General features: G+C 44.6%; 1 protein-coding gene across 3 annotated transcripts in view; it reads right to left on the reverse strand.

Moving 5' to 3' along the window:
• Positions 1-15012, reverse strand: part of PLXNA2 (plexin A2) — a 533025-nt gene that overhangs the window by 66236 nt on the left and 451777 nt on the right. For all 3 annotated transcript variants that reach the window (XM_048496018.1, XM_048496021.1, XM_048496020.1), the window contains exons 20-21: positions 11637-11871; positions 6154-6296 (exon numbers count right to left, since the gene is read on the reverse strand). In XM_048496018.1, coding sequence (XP_048351975.1) covers positions 6154-6296; positions 11637-11871 — 378 coding nt within the window. The remainder of the gene's footprint in view (positions 1-6153; positions 6297-11636; positions 11872-15012) is intronic.

The raw sequence follows: 15012 nt of genomic DNA on the forward strand, positions 1-15012 counted from the left end.
CGCTGGCTGTATTGAGCGTTGGTTTTGTTTCTTCGACAGTTGGCGGCTAGATGACCTGGTCCTCCGCGAAAGTACAGACACAATCCCAGTCGGCGACGGCGCCAGAGGTGGACTCCGTAAAGGCGGCTGGGCTTGTCTTGGGTGGGCGAGTGGCTGGTTTCATGCGTGGACGGCCTCCGCACGAGCGATTCCAAGCGAGATTCGCGTTCTACCTGGGATCCCAACTGGATCCAATCAGCAATAGTGCGAGGGAACCTCAATTAAAAAAACACCGCTTTCACGCGAGCTTGCCGGGCCAACAGCATCCGAGAAGTATTCGCGATTTCATGCTCAGGCCACAGAGGGAGTCGAAAGCAGCCGCCGCATCTAAATTCACCGGCAAATTCTGCAAACGGTCGCCGTCTCTGCTGGATAGTTTTGATGGTGCGGATAGCCTCATTTTCGCTCGGATCTTGGAAGCGCTCTTAAGGCTTGGAGGAATGCGGGCACCGCAGGAGTCTTCATCTTGCACATCCAAAAGAGTCACAAACCAGTCGGCTGCTGCCCCATCCAGGACTGGAGCCGCGTTCCAGATTTTCAGCCAGACCGTATATAAATCATCATAGTCCTCCATGTGGGAATCAAGCTGCAAAATGAAGTAGGGAAGTCGGAAGCGGTCCCATCAAAACGGCAGGTATCGGGGCCTATAGTAAATCCTTTCCATCGGCTCTTGGCTACCGGGTAGGGGCGGCGGTTGCACGGGCTGAGCAGGTTGGGCGGGCAGCGGTTGCACAGGGGCCGGGATCGGGTGGTATCAATGCCGCGCTGGCGCTTAAAGGTGGCAGGAACTCCAGCAACGGCTCCTCTCTGGCCGCAGTATTAGTAACAGCATAGACTCCAACTTGGGGCTTCCTGGTCTGTTGCCTCCTTAGTTCCTCTCCAATGCAGCCAGCTCTCCTTTATGGTCATCAATGCATCCTGGTGCGCATGCAGAGCTGCTTTTTCTCGCTCCAATTTAGCCAGTTCGTCTCCGCTTAATAGCTGCAGTAAGCTCACTTTATGCGCGCGAAGCCTGAACGCTAAGCTGTAAATCCAGTCTGGAGTGTTCCAGGACCTTATCATGGACTGACAGATTCCGCTATGCGATATTGCCGCTTGAGCATCTTTGGCACCGTCCAACCTCGAAGTTGGACTTTGCTGCTGTTCCCGTCCCTCTGCGGCTTCAAGGCTTTGCTGCAACTGTGCCCGCTCCTCCTCCCATAGCTGGTGTTCACGGGTCCATGTTTCTTGGCATCTCGCAGTCGCCCCTACTTTCCTCATCCCAGTTCTCGGCGGAGAGGGAATGATCCGCTGGGAATGCAGGCTTTCCTCGGACTCTTCGGGCTGCCTGGAAGCTTTTGACATCGGAGACACCGAGCCACCGGGTGGCTCCCCGGGCACCTTTGCAGCGCCGCTGGCCGGATCAGGGGTCCGATTGAAGACGACGGATACCCTCCCAATCCCCAGGTTTAGTCCCAGTGTCCTTCGATCGGCCCCAGTGTGCTGTGCCACGGTGGTCCCTTGGGAGCATCACCAAAACATTTAGTCCAGGAATCGTCAATGGACTCCTGGGTTGCCGCATGAGAGGTGGGCAGGCACGCCTCCTCCATGACAGGTTGCATCTGAGGTTTGTAATCCACACCTAAAACGGGTAGAGATCCGATCCACAGGCGCCGATCCCATAGACAGCGCCCCACCACTCGCGTAAGTCCCTATGGTCGCTTCGCCACGCCCCTCGCTCCAACGGAGTAAAGGGAAGACTCGTGCTGATACGAGGATCGGAAAAGAGTCACCAGCGGTGACCCGGCCTCCGCCGTTCCTCCAGATCCAGAAGGGAAAGCGTCGGAGCCCTCTTTGGGGCTACCGTGACCTTCCTCCGCAGCAACATGCAACCTCTCCATGCCGACACCAGGAGGTCCACTGCACTAGGAATATAGATGAATTAGCATTCCTGCCACAATGTAAGGAATTCCATAGAAGCAGAAATAAAAGGCTCTTTTGGTGAAAAAAAAAGACCGCTTATTCAGACATCTTAGAAAGCTCAAGTACACGCAGTGGCAGGAATGACACTTCCCGCCAGAAGCACAGGTTATAACTCTATCCAACCCAACCCCCTCCCGGCTTCCCATGGGAACGGAGACCTCATCTCCCGCGCAGAGATAAAGTCTCTGCAGTTGAATCTGGCCCATCGCCCGGACTGTGGAATGCACTCAAGGTTACTTTACCATCAACACCATTGAAACCTTTACATTAATCCCAATAGGAGAACCTCCATGTAAACTGATACATTTTTGTGTAAGGCAAAAAAGCTTAGAGCAGAAGAAAACGTCATCTGACCAAAAATGGATTTTAACGTATAAAAATGACTGTGAGGCTCGCAGAGGCTTGCTGAGTAGTAAACTCCAGTTCCTCCTGTGGAAGGGATCCAGCTGATCATTGACTCCCACCATTCACATTTAGAAAGGATCTCCTGCATCTAAAAATATCCCAGATCTTATACCTTTAAAGTGCAGTCACAGTATAACTAATACACATGCATTTCTGTGCATTTAGAACTGCAACTTTTTAAACACTACAAGAGTATAATTATTTTCTCAATTGGAAGTACAGACTCCTGCACAGAAAAAACACTAACTTATTCCTCGCTGGCAGAAGTTAAGATCTGTGGGAATATGACTTTCTTTGCCCTAAGAAGCCTGGATGACACCCAACCCCCTCCCTGCCTAATGCTTCTAGGGTTTTGTGAAGATCATTTTAGGGGTAGGTGAAGGCATTAGAAAGCAGATAAATTTCTCCCTTTAACACAAGTTGATTTAGTCTTCTCCTTGGTTTCTGTTTGATATGCTGTTTTATTATTGTTTGTGCTGTTGCTATTTGCTCCTATTTGGTTTTCTATTATTACATTGGCTGAATATGCATGGAACGCTTACATTGAGCCTATTCTCTGCGCAGTGGGCTCTCCTCGCATTTCTCTGTTTACATGTGAGGAGGCAGCCCACAACCTGCAGCACAGTTTGTCTACTGAACTCTGCTGGGTCTCTGCTTCTCCAAGTTCTCTTAACCCTGCCCATGAACAGCCTTAAAGGCACAGAACTGATAATGTCTCCCCCACTCCCTTTCCCTCCACACATATATGCACACATGCCCTTCCAAGAGGAGAGAAGAAAGAGACTTATTTTGAAACAGAGTCTTGCCTACCATTGGGGAAGGTAGAAGCAGAATGGGGGAAGTGAGGTGGAGCCAAAAAGATGCCTGTTTGCACTGTTCCTTGCAAAAGCCCTGTTTGTTGTTACTTTGTATTGAAAGATTGATCTCTCAATATGTGCACTTTTGAGAAGCAGGAAGGAGCCAGCAGCATGAAGGGGGGGGGGGTTTGAAGGGGAAGGCTGTGCTGTACTGAGGCTGTGCTGGTGGAGGAAAGACTGAACACAGACATTAGACAGAGATGGAGGGGTTCTCCCCCCCAACTATATATATGAGAGATTGATCCATCAATCTCTTGATCAGCGCACTTAGGGAAACAGGAAGGAGCTGACAGCATGGGAAGGGGGTTGGGAGTGAGGGGGAGTGAGGGGGGAAGGGGGGTGAGAGGAAAGGCATGAAAAGTGCTGCAAGGGAGTGGGAAGGCTGGCCATGGGTGGAGGGAAGAGGTCCAGGACAATGCTGTGCCCGCTGGCAAATCTGTTGCACTCATGCTATAAGTGGTTTCACTTGCCGTGAAGAGAGTGGAAAGTGAAAGTGGGACTCCAGAAAATAGATCCGTAGAAGAAATCTTGCTGCAGCAAACACTGGCCTCCACTACACAGTGAAGACTTTGTGCATAATTAGCCAGTGACTGATTTGTAATAGCTTTACTAGGTGTATCTGCACTTTTTTACAATATGTAATATGCTTGGAGTGCTAGATTGTAATAGAAAGGAGGGGTAGAAATACCCCAAGTAAATTTCTAGACCACCAGTGGTTGACCTGTGGCATGGCAGCAGTTAAAGAGGATTTGTGGCACACCTGAAGACCAGCAGAAGGGCCTATGCAATTGGCTATGGCATAGAATAAGGTTTGATGGCTCACCTTTTCTGTTCTGCTGCCAGACCTGTGACTTAGAAGATGAGCGACAATAACATAGCAAGCACTGTGGATGTAGTATCTCATGGTTAAGCCTAGACCTGTGCCAGGCTTGTCATTAAAGTTAGTTGAGTCACCACTATATCAAATGAAACAAGAGTACAGATGGTTCCTACATAAAACCAGATTCAGTGCATTTTCAATGGTGTCATCTCACCTTTGGAATACTCTCTAACATGAGGCTCCATTGGCACATAACATACCTTCTTTTTGGCACCAGTCCCAAACATTGCTTTAGTTTTTACCTAGACTTTTAACTAAGGGGGTTTATATTTTTTAGCAGTTTTATGATCTGTTCTGGCCTGAGAACTATTTTATCTATATTACTTTAGGCTGCTCAATACATGCATTACACTGCTTTTATGCCTTGGCTTCTTTTTAATGGGCTATTTTAATGGCTGGGCTTGTTCTTAATGACTGTAGCTAATCATTTTGTTTATTGTTTCAATTTGTCAGTTGTCTCTGGTCTCTGGATAGGCAGCATATACATTTTCCAAAGAAATAAATAATAGATAAACAAAATTATACACATTGACCTACTTTTGTAAGGCCAAATCTGAAATCAGTCACATTTCCCTGGACGTGTATATATTCTGATGTGATGTTGACTTTTTAATACTGGTTTACAACCACTCCCCTAGTTCATCAAAGGGACATTTGCCTACATGGAGCTGGAAGTATTAGCTACACTCAGACATTGCATTGAGTCGACATTAAATTGGGATGTGATGAAACTCGTTTGTTGCCATGCTTTGTGTGTATATCTTGCTTCTTTCCCTTGTGAAGAGAGATGAAAGAATCCTTATTAATGTAGGTCTAAAGGTTATTTTCCCTATTGCCAGCTGAGAGTTTAAATCATGGTTTAAACTATCCTGTGAAAACCCATGTCCCTTCATTCATGTGACATGTGTAATTAGGATTAATATCTAACTGGAAGGGAGTAGCAGTAGAAGAAGAGTTGTTTTTTATACCCTGCCTTTTCTATCTTTAAGGAGTCTCAAAGCAGCTTACAATCACCTTCTCTTCCCCTCCCCACGTCACACACCTTCTGAGGTAGGTGGGGCTGAGAACTGTGATTAGTTCGTGACAGCAAGCTTCATGTGGAAAAGTGGGGAATCAAACCTGGTTCTCCAGATTAGAGGTCACTGTTCTTAACCACAGGGCCAACCTACAACAAGTTGGGGTTGTGCACATTGTGACATAATGTTAATTTAATATGATGTTTGAACATAGCTATTCTGTACATACCATCAAGAACATCCTGTGGGCAAGCAACTTCAAAATGAATAGGAGTGGCACTAAAGCATATTCATGGTCTTTGAGTTTGAAAATGAGTTCCTAAAACAAATCCTACACATGAAACCAAATGCATATGGCACAAAACTTTCTCACTGAACTTTGGTTTGAACTAATTTATTTATTAAAACATTTATACACCACTTTTCCTCTCAGGTCAAGGCAGCTTTTTACCTCTAGAGAGTTTTCTATTGCTACAGCTGCAGTAAGTAGCTGCAAAGCTTGTTTCTAGAAAAGGGTCTAAAAATTCATAGACTGGTCAGTAGGTTGCTAGAGGATACTGCAGTTCCATAAGCAACAGCAGAAAACAGGGTCGCATTTGCCTGTAACTGTTGTTCATCAAGTAGTCATGAAAAAAGAATTAAAGGAGCCTTGAAATACTAGCAAATACAGCTACTCTGCTGCTGTACTTGCTTGCCTTGGCAAAGGGCTTTAACAACTGGGGTCAAGGGGAAACAGCAAGGCAGCAGCCATGAAAGAAATCAAGAGGAAACAAACTGTGTGTAAAATAGATAAAACAGAAGGCCTTTGTTATAATGAACTTTGGTGTTCATTGTGCTTAGCCTAGCACTTCTAATAAGATTCAGTGTGGGAGGCAGAAAGGTGCTTTCACAGCTGTGTGGGTTTCAATCTAGCTTTCCAGAAGGGACTTGGGAAACAACAACGGCAGCTACCTGATGAACTTGAGACCAAGAGAATACACAGCTACATCATTACCTCTAGCTCACGCAAGACAGGGTGGTCCTCAATGCCAGGGAAAAGGACTCTCATGGCATAGGTGCAGTAGTCCAGGTATGGGATCCCCGAGCGGTCCAGGTCACTAGTTAACTCATTGATGTCTGTCTGCAGTTCTGCAAAAGCTATTATGGGAGTGGGAGAGAGAAAGAAAGACAATCAAAGACAAAGTGCTGGGAATAGAGGCTGTGGCACAAGCAATCAAGGGTTGCAAACGAGTCAACTCACGAAGCTCGTTTGCTCTAGACCTCTGCGTGTCACTCAGACATGCCCTCAAGCTGGGAGCCACTTCCCCAGCATCTGAGAGACAGAGAGAGACTACGCACAATGCAAAGAACAGATGCTGAGAACAAAACACACTTGCTAATTTGTATGCTATTCACACCTTGTATGTAAGCACTGAAAATGCCTTGAAAGGCACTAGATAAAACCAAAGATCCTATTTTTAAATCACCATGCTGTGTGTGGCTTTCTCTTTCTCACTCTACTCAGCCACCCCCACCCCATCCCTTATGTGTTTTTTTCAACTGCCAGCACATGGAATCTATTCCGATGCGTTAAAGCTTAAGTGGTATTATCCAGGGTCCAGGAATGAAATCAGCCTTTCGGGTAGGGGTACAGAACTGCAACAAGATTTACAGTTGTTGATGGCTGGCATGCAAAACCTTGAAATCTCACAGAGACTAAGGGCTCAAGCACCAGAACTGGAGACCATAAATGCTTGTATGCCCTCCCCACCAGCAACATGTTCAGTGACTGTATGATGTGAAATTTGTCTGATCCTCCCTCTTTTCAAGAGATAAGGATTGCACTAATATTGTATTCATATGGATACATCACATATTATTATCACTGTGATGGCATGTGAGCATTCATGCTTTCCTAATGTGCAGTGGGTTCTATTCTAGTTAATTTCCTAATGCTGGGTTGAGTAATTGACACAAAAAGATTTTATCCAGTTCATTTTACATTTATAAGATCATGTGCTCATTGGTAAACTATCGCAATGTCATGTATTGTTGAAGGCTTTCATGGCTGAATCACTTGGTTGTTGTGGGTCTTCCAGTTTGTGTGGCCATGCTTTGGTAGTTTTTGCTCTTAATGTTTCACCCGTATCTAGGGCTGGCACCTTCATGGAGAGAAACACGTCTTGTCATGGACATACCTCTGAATATTCCAGCCCTAGATGCAGGAAAAATGTTAGGAACAAAAACGACTAGACCACAGTCTACACAGCCCAAAAAACCCACAACAGCCTGTATCATGGTTCCTTCTCAGCCATGTTTTCTACACTACTGTTATTAAAACAAGCCCATGTCAACAAGGATCATTCATTTGTTCTCATTAATGCCCAACTTAAACTTGCCATTGAAAGAATAGATAGTAAGGCACTTCTGATAAGGGATGCAGCAACCCTTATTTGCTGTTTGACAGTCAAACATGACTTCTTCAATAACCAGGATCAGACTGTGAACCAATCAGTTTCGTATCCTACAATATAAAAGGCAAACTGTGATCCCCATGATCCTTAAAGCAAAGGACTCTGGGAAGTGTAGTCCAGTGGGCACTGTTTCCCAAGCAAAGAGGGGCTGACTGGGCTATAAGTCCAACAATCCTTTGCTTTACCAACAGAGTCCTCACCTTTACACCTTGACTCCCCCCCCCCGCCCCCAGAAATGACCTCTCGGCTGGGAGGCGACCATTCTGTTGAGGCTGGAGACAGAAGAGGATAAGGCAGTGTCATAGTGTTTCAGACAGCCAGGATGCCATTGTGCCCGTGAACCTGGGGACAAGACAGGGTGCCATGGCATGACCTTCACATGCTAGTTGAGGCCACAGAAAGAGCCTGGGCAACCCAGGCTACTGGAAACGAAGGCAGAAGGGTGACCAGTGATGGAGACGGCTGCTAGCAGATGCTGGAGGAAGAAGCTTTGCAAACTGGGAGGAAGGAGGACTGGTAATGGAGATGGGGAGAACTCTTCCCATCTACACAGGAACCCTACTGGGAACCCCTTCTTTGCAAAGCTGGGATCAACCTCTGCAAACAGGGAGGTGCCTATGGAGATGACAGAACTCTCACTATCTTCACAGGCACTCTATTGGCTCCCTCTGCCCTTTGCAAAGCCAGGATTCAGGGCATAAGCAGAGCAACAGTTTTCTAGAGTCTGTGCGGGGTTTTTTTTTTTTTGCACAACTGGCTTTATTGCTAGTGTTCATATGTATGTTCAAAGCTGTGTATATTCAAGTGCCCCAAAGCACCCTGAATCATTCCAAAAATGCATCCAGTATCTTCCTGTATTCTTTTTATACATTCTAACCATTCCATTATATTTCCAATAGATGTGACCATTTTACAAGTGGCAGCAATAGGCATTCAACTATATAGTATGCTCTCCTGTAGATTTTTTCAGTGCGGTGAAAAGAACTTGTGTTTGGCTGCAGGTAAATTCCTAATCACATAGTCACGGCAGATGATGCATTCCTCACATGACTGTGTATGCCTAACATGATAAGAGAAGTGTTCACTATTCATCCAATGAAAACACAGTAATAGTGCTGAAGAAAATCTAGGTACCTCCCTTTCAACATTCGCTTACGGTTTAAGCAGCAATACTAAGACAGACATGATTTTGCATTTATTGTACAAGGGAAAGCTTTTTACACTGGTGTTGCATTGGGTTCATAGACTTTTTGCTATATAGTCTGTGCCATTATTCAGTATTCTCAGGGTCATAAGCAGTGGTGGGATTCAGCAGGTTCGCACCACTTTGGCAGAACCAGTTGTTAAAATGGTGCTTGCAACAACCAGTTCTTAAAGTATTTGAATCCCACCACCGGAACCTGTTGTTAAATTATTTGAATCCCACCACTGGTCATAAGTATGTGAATTTGCCTTCTAATGTTGTGTGCAACATTTTTTGTGTGTGTTAGGGTTGCTAACTCTGGGTTGGGAAATTCCTGGAATTTGAGAGTAAAGCCATTGGAGGGTCAGGCAGTGGCAAAGCTGCAATGGGGCGGGAGGAGCGCTGCGCTCTGGACATGCACCATTGACATCACGTGGGGGCCGAAAATCATCCCCCAGGTCTCCCCTCCAGGGGAAGGGGTGTGGGCGGATCGGGGAAAGATCGGGGCAGTGTGGAGGCAGGGGATGCACGTGGGCAGGTCGTGCTCTGGGTGTAGTTTCCTCTCCCTCCATCCCTGGGGCCAGGTTTGGAGTGGGAAGAGATGCCAGCATATAGAGTCCACCCCTTCAAAGCAGTCATTTTCTTCAGGGAAGTGGATTTCTGTAGCCTGGATCCCAGTTGTAATTCAAGGAGATTTCCAGGCTCCACCTGGAAACTGGCAACCCTATTGTGTGTGCAGCTTTTTCACTTAATCTCAGCTTCCCTTTCATGGTACAGACTCTACTCCACATGTTTTTTGTCCACACTCATGTTCACAATCCCCAACAGAGGTCTTTCCTAATGCTTAAAGGAGACCTCTCCTCCTTTTTTTTTGCCAGTGCAAAAGATGGTAGGGTCCAACCTGTTATTTTTCTGTCTGGTTCCGATTCACCCCATGTAGTTTTTGCTTTATTGCAGTAGGGCCTGACTTACTAATATCCACACAAAAAGGCTACAGGGGAAAAAGGCCAGCAGACAGCCAGACCTAACAACCTGGCACCAACAAAACTTGTTCATGTCACTTAAATAGGATCAAGCACTAATCTTGTTCTCCACACATTAGTCAGGCAAAACGATGCTTCTGAATCCAATACAGTTGTTAATGTCTTCCCTCCCATGGGGCCTGCATACAAGGGAATTCTCAGTCTCTTTGACCGCAAAAAGGGGCATTTTATGAGGGTATGTGTTTGAGAGAGATTGACCAAATGTTTATTTGACAGCAGTAGGTAGGCTCAGACCCTGTTAATTCATACCAGATCAAAGTCAATTCAGTGTAAGCAGAAAGCAGTTACCATGGAAACTAGACTTAGTGCTGCTCAATCCTGGAGATGAATCCAATCAACAGGGGAAAGTTATATAGACATACTAGGTGTGCTTCTCTGTCTATCTAAGAAACATCCATCCACATGTCTGCAGGATATTTGCATCCAGATTGTAGACATTTATTCTGAAGTCAATCCAACTGTGTTAAATGGAACTTGATCCCAGGTAAGTTTGCAAAGGATTATTGCCTTAATGTATGATTTGGGAAATATTGTTTTTGTCAAAACTTTGTTCAAATTATGCAAGTGATCCTCTAGTTATGGAATGAAGACTACACATGAGAGAGTCTGGTTAATAACTTGAGTTTGCCTTTGTGCCTGCCTGCATGGAATTATGGGGTGAAAGAGGACGTTTTTGTTACCTGTTCTAGGAAAGTCTAGTTCAGAAAAGCTCAGTTTCCATCATCTGGCCAGTCAGGCGGGAAGGGACTCCCGTTACTCTTATTCTTAGTGATTTCTGACACTGTTGTCTGGATGTATTTAAATCCCTTCAACTGAGGGTTTTATGCCAAGGTGTGTTGGTAAGTTGATAACCCTTTACTCAAGATGTACATAGCATAAGTAAGAAAAGGGAAGTGGATTTGTATTCTCGAAGGCTTTCACGGGTTGCAGATTCAACCACAACCAAACGGAAGTGAATTTGTTCATAGAAGCTAATGATGTTGAGTCAGGAAATAGATAGCATTAAGTATTGATGAGAAAAACAAAAATTAATGCATCTGGCCTGTGTCAAAGATCTATTACAGTTAATAATGAGAAGTGAGCTTCTCCTTATTTCCCCTCCCCCTCCCAAAGGCCACATCTTTTGTTCTTCAGTTCCACCTGCTTTTTCTGACCATCTAAGATAGAGTGGTGAGTGGCAGCTGGTATTGGCAACCACATCTTCAGGCAATCCAGCAAACAAAATGGATGTTCATGACAGAAAATGAATCATGGAAGATGGTAAAAAACTGAACAAAGAACTTAAATGTCTAACATTACAGAGTCTTCAGTAAACCCTGATTTTACAGGCAGTGACTGATCTAGTCTTGTTACACCATACCGTCAGTTTGAGACTATGAAGGACACAACTGTAGGCATTTGTCAAGTGGAAATTCTGCAAATAGGACTTTATGTAATAGTCTATGAAAGTTCTGAGATCAGGAATTTTGGTATTGTTCCACCTACTAAAACCAATTTCCTGGATGCACTTTTCATCATTCACAAGTTAAGAGTCTCAGAAAATGCAGGACAAGGTCTGCAACTCACTTGTACTAGTGAAAACACACACAAAAAACCCCTTATGGTCATTGATAGAAAAACCTTCCAAGATCTATGATAGTTTCATGAAGTTATCTTTGGGAGCGCTGTGAATGTACCCCCTTGTGAAGGGTGCATGCACAAGCCCTTTCTGAAGCACCTTCCTTTTCAAATTGATCTCATGTTTCATTTTTTTTTCATTTCCAGATTAGAAACACACAGTCAAGATGGTACCACTGACCTTCTTTGCATTCGAGAGCCACCCGAGACTCCAGGTTGTCCATTTGCATCTGTAGCCTCTTGAGGGTGAGGTCATTTTCCCGGGACTTGCGTTTGTAGGCAATAAGGACAATGATGACAATGATGAGCAGAAGGCTGCCTCCTGCTGCAATGCTGACAATAGCTGGCAATGTCAACAGGCTGTCCGAGATCACGTTCACTGAGCCAGGGGAGAAGATGATGCCACCCACATGCACCTAGCCAAGCAAAAGATACGATACAAGTTGGCTTCAGGGAGGATTTCAACAAGGACAAAACAATACAAGGATTACATATATAAATAATTAAACTCTCAATAACAAAACTGATAAATACTGTTAAAAATTGAATGGCACAAAAGAGCCCAATCATAAGAAAAGGACAAAGTGAATAAATAGCGATATTACAAAATGAAGGGGGATGGAGAAGGGAAGGGAAGCCAGCAAGATGGAAACTGTCACTGCCCTCAATCAAAGCCCTGGCAGAACAGGTCAGGCTTGAGGGCCTCTGGAACTGCATCAAATCCTATAGGGCCTGGGTTTCACTGGAAAGAGAGTTCTACCAGGCCGAAGCAAGAGCCAAAAAAACTCAGGCTCTGGTGAAAAACAGATAATTTTAGGGCCAGAGATCACAAGTACTTGTCTCTTGATGAGTAAAGCATTTTTTATCTAACTGAATGCCAGCTACTCTGTGGATGACAAACTGCAATTTCCACAGCAATTGTTACCTTAGCAGAATTTTTGTTGAAAAGAAAAGGAAAAGAAGGAAGCTGGGCTCCAAGGATTGATGCCTGACAGATTCCCTGTGAATGTCACCCCTACTTTGAAAATCATTCCCAAAATGTCAAAAATGGCTTCAAAAGACACAGTATTCAGTTTGTCTGCCAAGTCACAGCCAAGACCGTACAAACACTATCTGTCCTCAGAAAGAGAGGGCGCAGCATACTTAAAACTCAGGGCTTCAAGTTGTGATAAATATGTCACCCCAGTACTATCTCTGGCTTTGTTCAGATTATCTGATGGGTCCATTTGACTTTCATTTCACAGGCTTTCAGCTTCCTTTTGTAAACCATGGACATTAGAAGCAGAATGACAATTTCACTGACAAAGGAGTTTAAATGGAAAAACAAGAAGAAGAGAGAAAAAAACAAAAGGAATGCCAGAGTGGCAGGACTTGGGGGAAACCATGGGAATACTGCAGAATAGACATGTACAGAGTTAATGACGGACTAAGTTTTTGGAGAATATGCAATGCCCTCTGATTTATGAGAACGTGGAAAGGCTGAATTGCAGTGTCACTGTAACTGGGAGCTGATAAATGTGGAAAGCAAAGCAGGGTAAGTAATAGCTTTTCACTGGATCTTGGCAAAATATACTTGAAAAATCACTAAGGTCTGATTATTGGAACCATCTTCTGTTGGAGACAAAAAGACATGTGAAACAAGCAAGCATGTAAATAAATTAAAAATTCCAGTATCACAGGCTTTTCAATCAGACATAAAGAAAAAAAGTGTCCCGTGAGATACACCAAAGCTTTATCTGACATATCTTCATCATGGTATTTCCATTTAGTGGATAAATTTGGGAAAAGCAATCCATAACAAAGACATTATTCAAGTTTCAGTTTTCTGATGCTTCTTGCCTGATCTCCTGCTACACTGTACACAGGTGATGGTATTTTGAATGGAATGTGAGATATCAAACTCATCTCACAGTACTCAGTCCCCAATACTACTCAACTCATTCACTTGCAGAGAAAGCTAGTGTGCAGAGATTAGTTTTAAAGCAAGGTGTGTTCACTAGCACTTTGCCACTATTAAGTCAAGACTGGCAGAACAGAAGACTAAAAAAAATACTTCAAGCCACCATGTAAAACTTTTGGAGGTACATTATCTGACTTAGATCCTGAAAATGACAATTGTTCCACACAAGGTGACATGACTACAAGCAGACTATTAATGAACATGAAAATGCTGACAGCACAGTATCAGAGACACATCTCAGATAACCATTTAGCTTTAAAACAAACCCTAGTGCCAGCTGTCTCCTTTATTTCCTCTGACAACCATATGATTGGATCTAATAATATCATTAAAGGTTCATTCATCTGTGAATCCACTAAAATAACATATATGCTCCCTTACTTGCCAGAAATACCTTGTGATGGTATAAGTCAGCTAAATAGGAGCTCCTGTGTAAGATAAGGCATTCCAATGGGCCGGTACAGAGCGGGAGCATTGCAGTCTCTTGAAATATTACCAGTGCAATCCAAAGTGTGTGTGTGTGGGAGGGGGGGGGGGAATCCATTAAGGAGGTAGTGTGACCCTGACACCAACATAAATGCTTCTTAAACTGGAATCAAAGTGTTGGGGAGCCACGTGGCAGTTCAACACATGGATGCCAGAACAGCCCAGGCAGCAGTTCTCCTTCGGCACAGGAGTCCATGGTAGTGCCAAAGGGGGCATTTCCAGGGGCAGGACCAGATTTAGATGGCTTCCTGAGCCCTTTTTTTGGGAGTGTGCCCCATTTTGCCATTATAGTAGCAAAAATGGTGGCACAGTTGATTGTGCTGAATAGGCCACTTTCACTGGAGAAGGGAGAACATCGATGTTGGATTGCTGGAGGAGATGCAGCTGTGCCATGCCTGGCTGACGAGCAACTTCCCCTCCTCGGGATTGCACTGTACATCTCTGATCTTTTGAGTAGCATCAAATTAGAAAAGAGAAATGAGGATGTCTCTACACTTTAGTCATTGTTTCATTTACCATTTTTATTTGTTTGTCATAATCCCTTATTTGTTCTGCAAAGTATCCCAGGGAAAAACAGCTAGTATACAGGCGCCCAAGGAATATAAGGCTACAGAAATGTTACTCATCAGCAAATCTGACAGACAGCCTGATCCTGGCTTCAGCTAGCTGCTAGTGCAAAGTGAACTCAAACAAGGTGTCTCCTTCCAACTGAGCTGAGAACCCTGTGCACCCACTTAGACACTATGCTGCCTGAAAAAGCTCTGACCACAATAAAATTCATTCAGAGATGCAACAACACTTCTTGCCTTTCAGGAGTCACAGGGTTTTGCACTTTCCAGCCAGCAATAGCTCAAGAGCAGGGGTCTTCAAACTATGGCCCTCCAGATGTTCATGGACTACAATTCCCATCAGCCCCTGCCAGCATGGCCAAGTGGCAGGGCTGATGGGAACTGTAGTCCATGAACATCTGGAGGGCCATAGTTTGAGGACCCCTGCTCAAGAGCTATGGCAGATTTAGCTACTACTGCTAAATATCTTCATCCTAAATATATACCATGCAAGAAAAGGAGTACACATGTATACTTGTGCTATGTACATAAAGTGTGCTGTG

This window comes from Sphaerodactylus townsendi, linkage group LG05 (assembly GCF_021028975.2).
Source record: "Sphaerodactylus townsendi isolate TG3544 linkage group LG05, MPM_Stown_v2.3, whole genome shotgun sequence".
Classification (NCBI taxonomy): domain Eukaryota; kingdom Metazoa; phylum Chordata; class Lepidosauria; order Squamata; family Sphaerodactylidae; genus Sphaerodactylus; species Sphaerodactylus townsendi.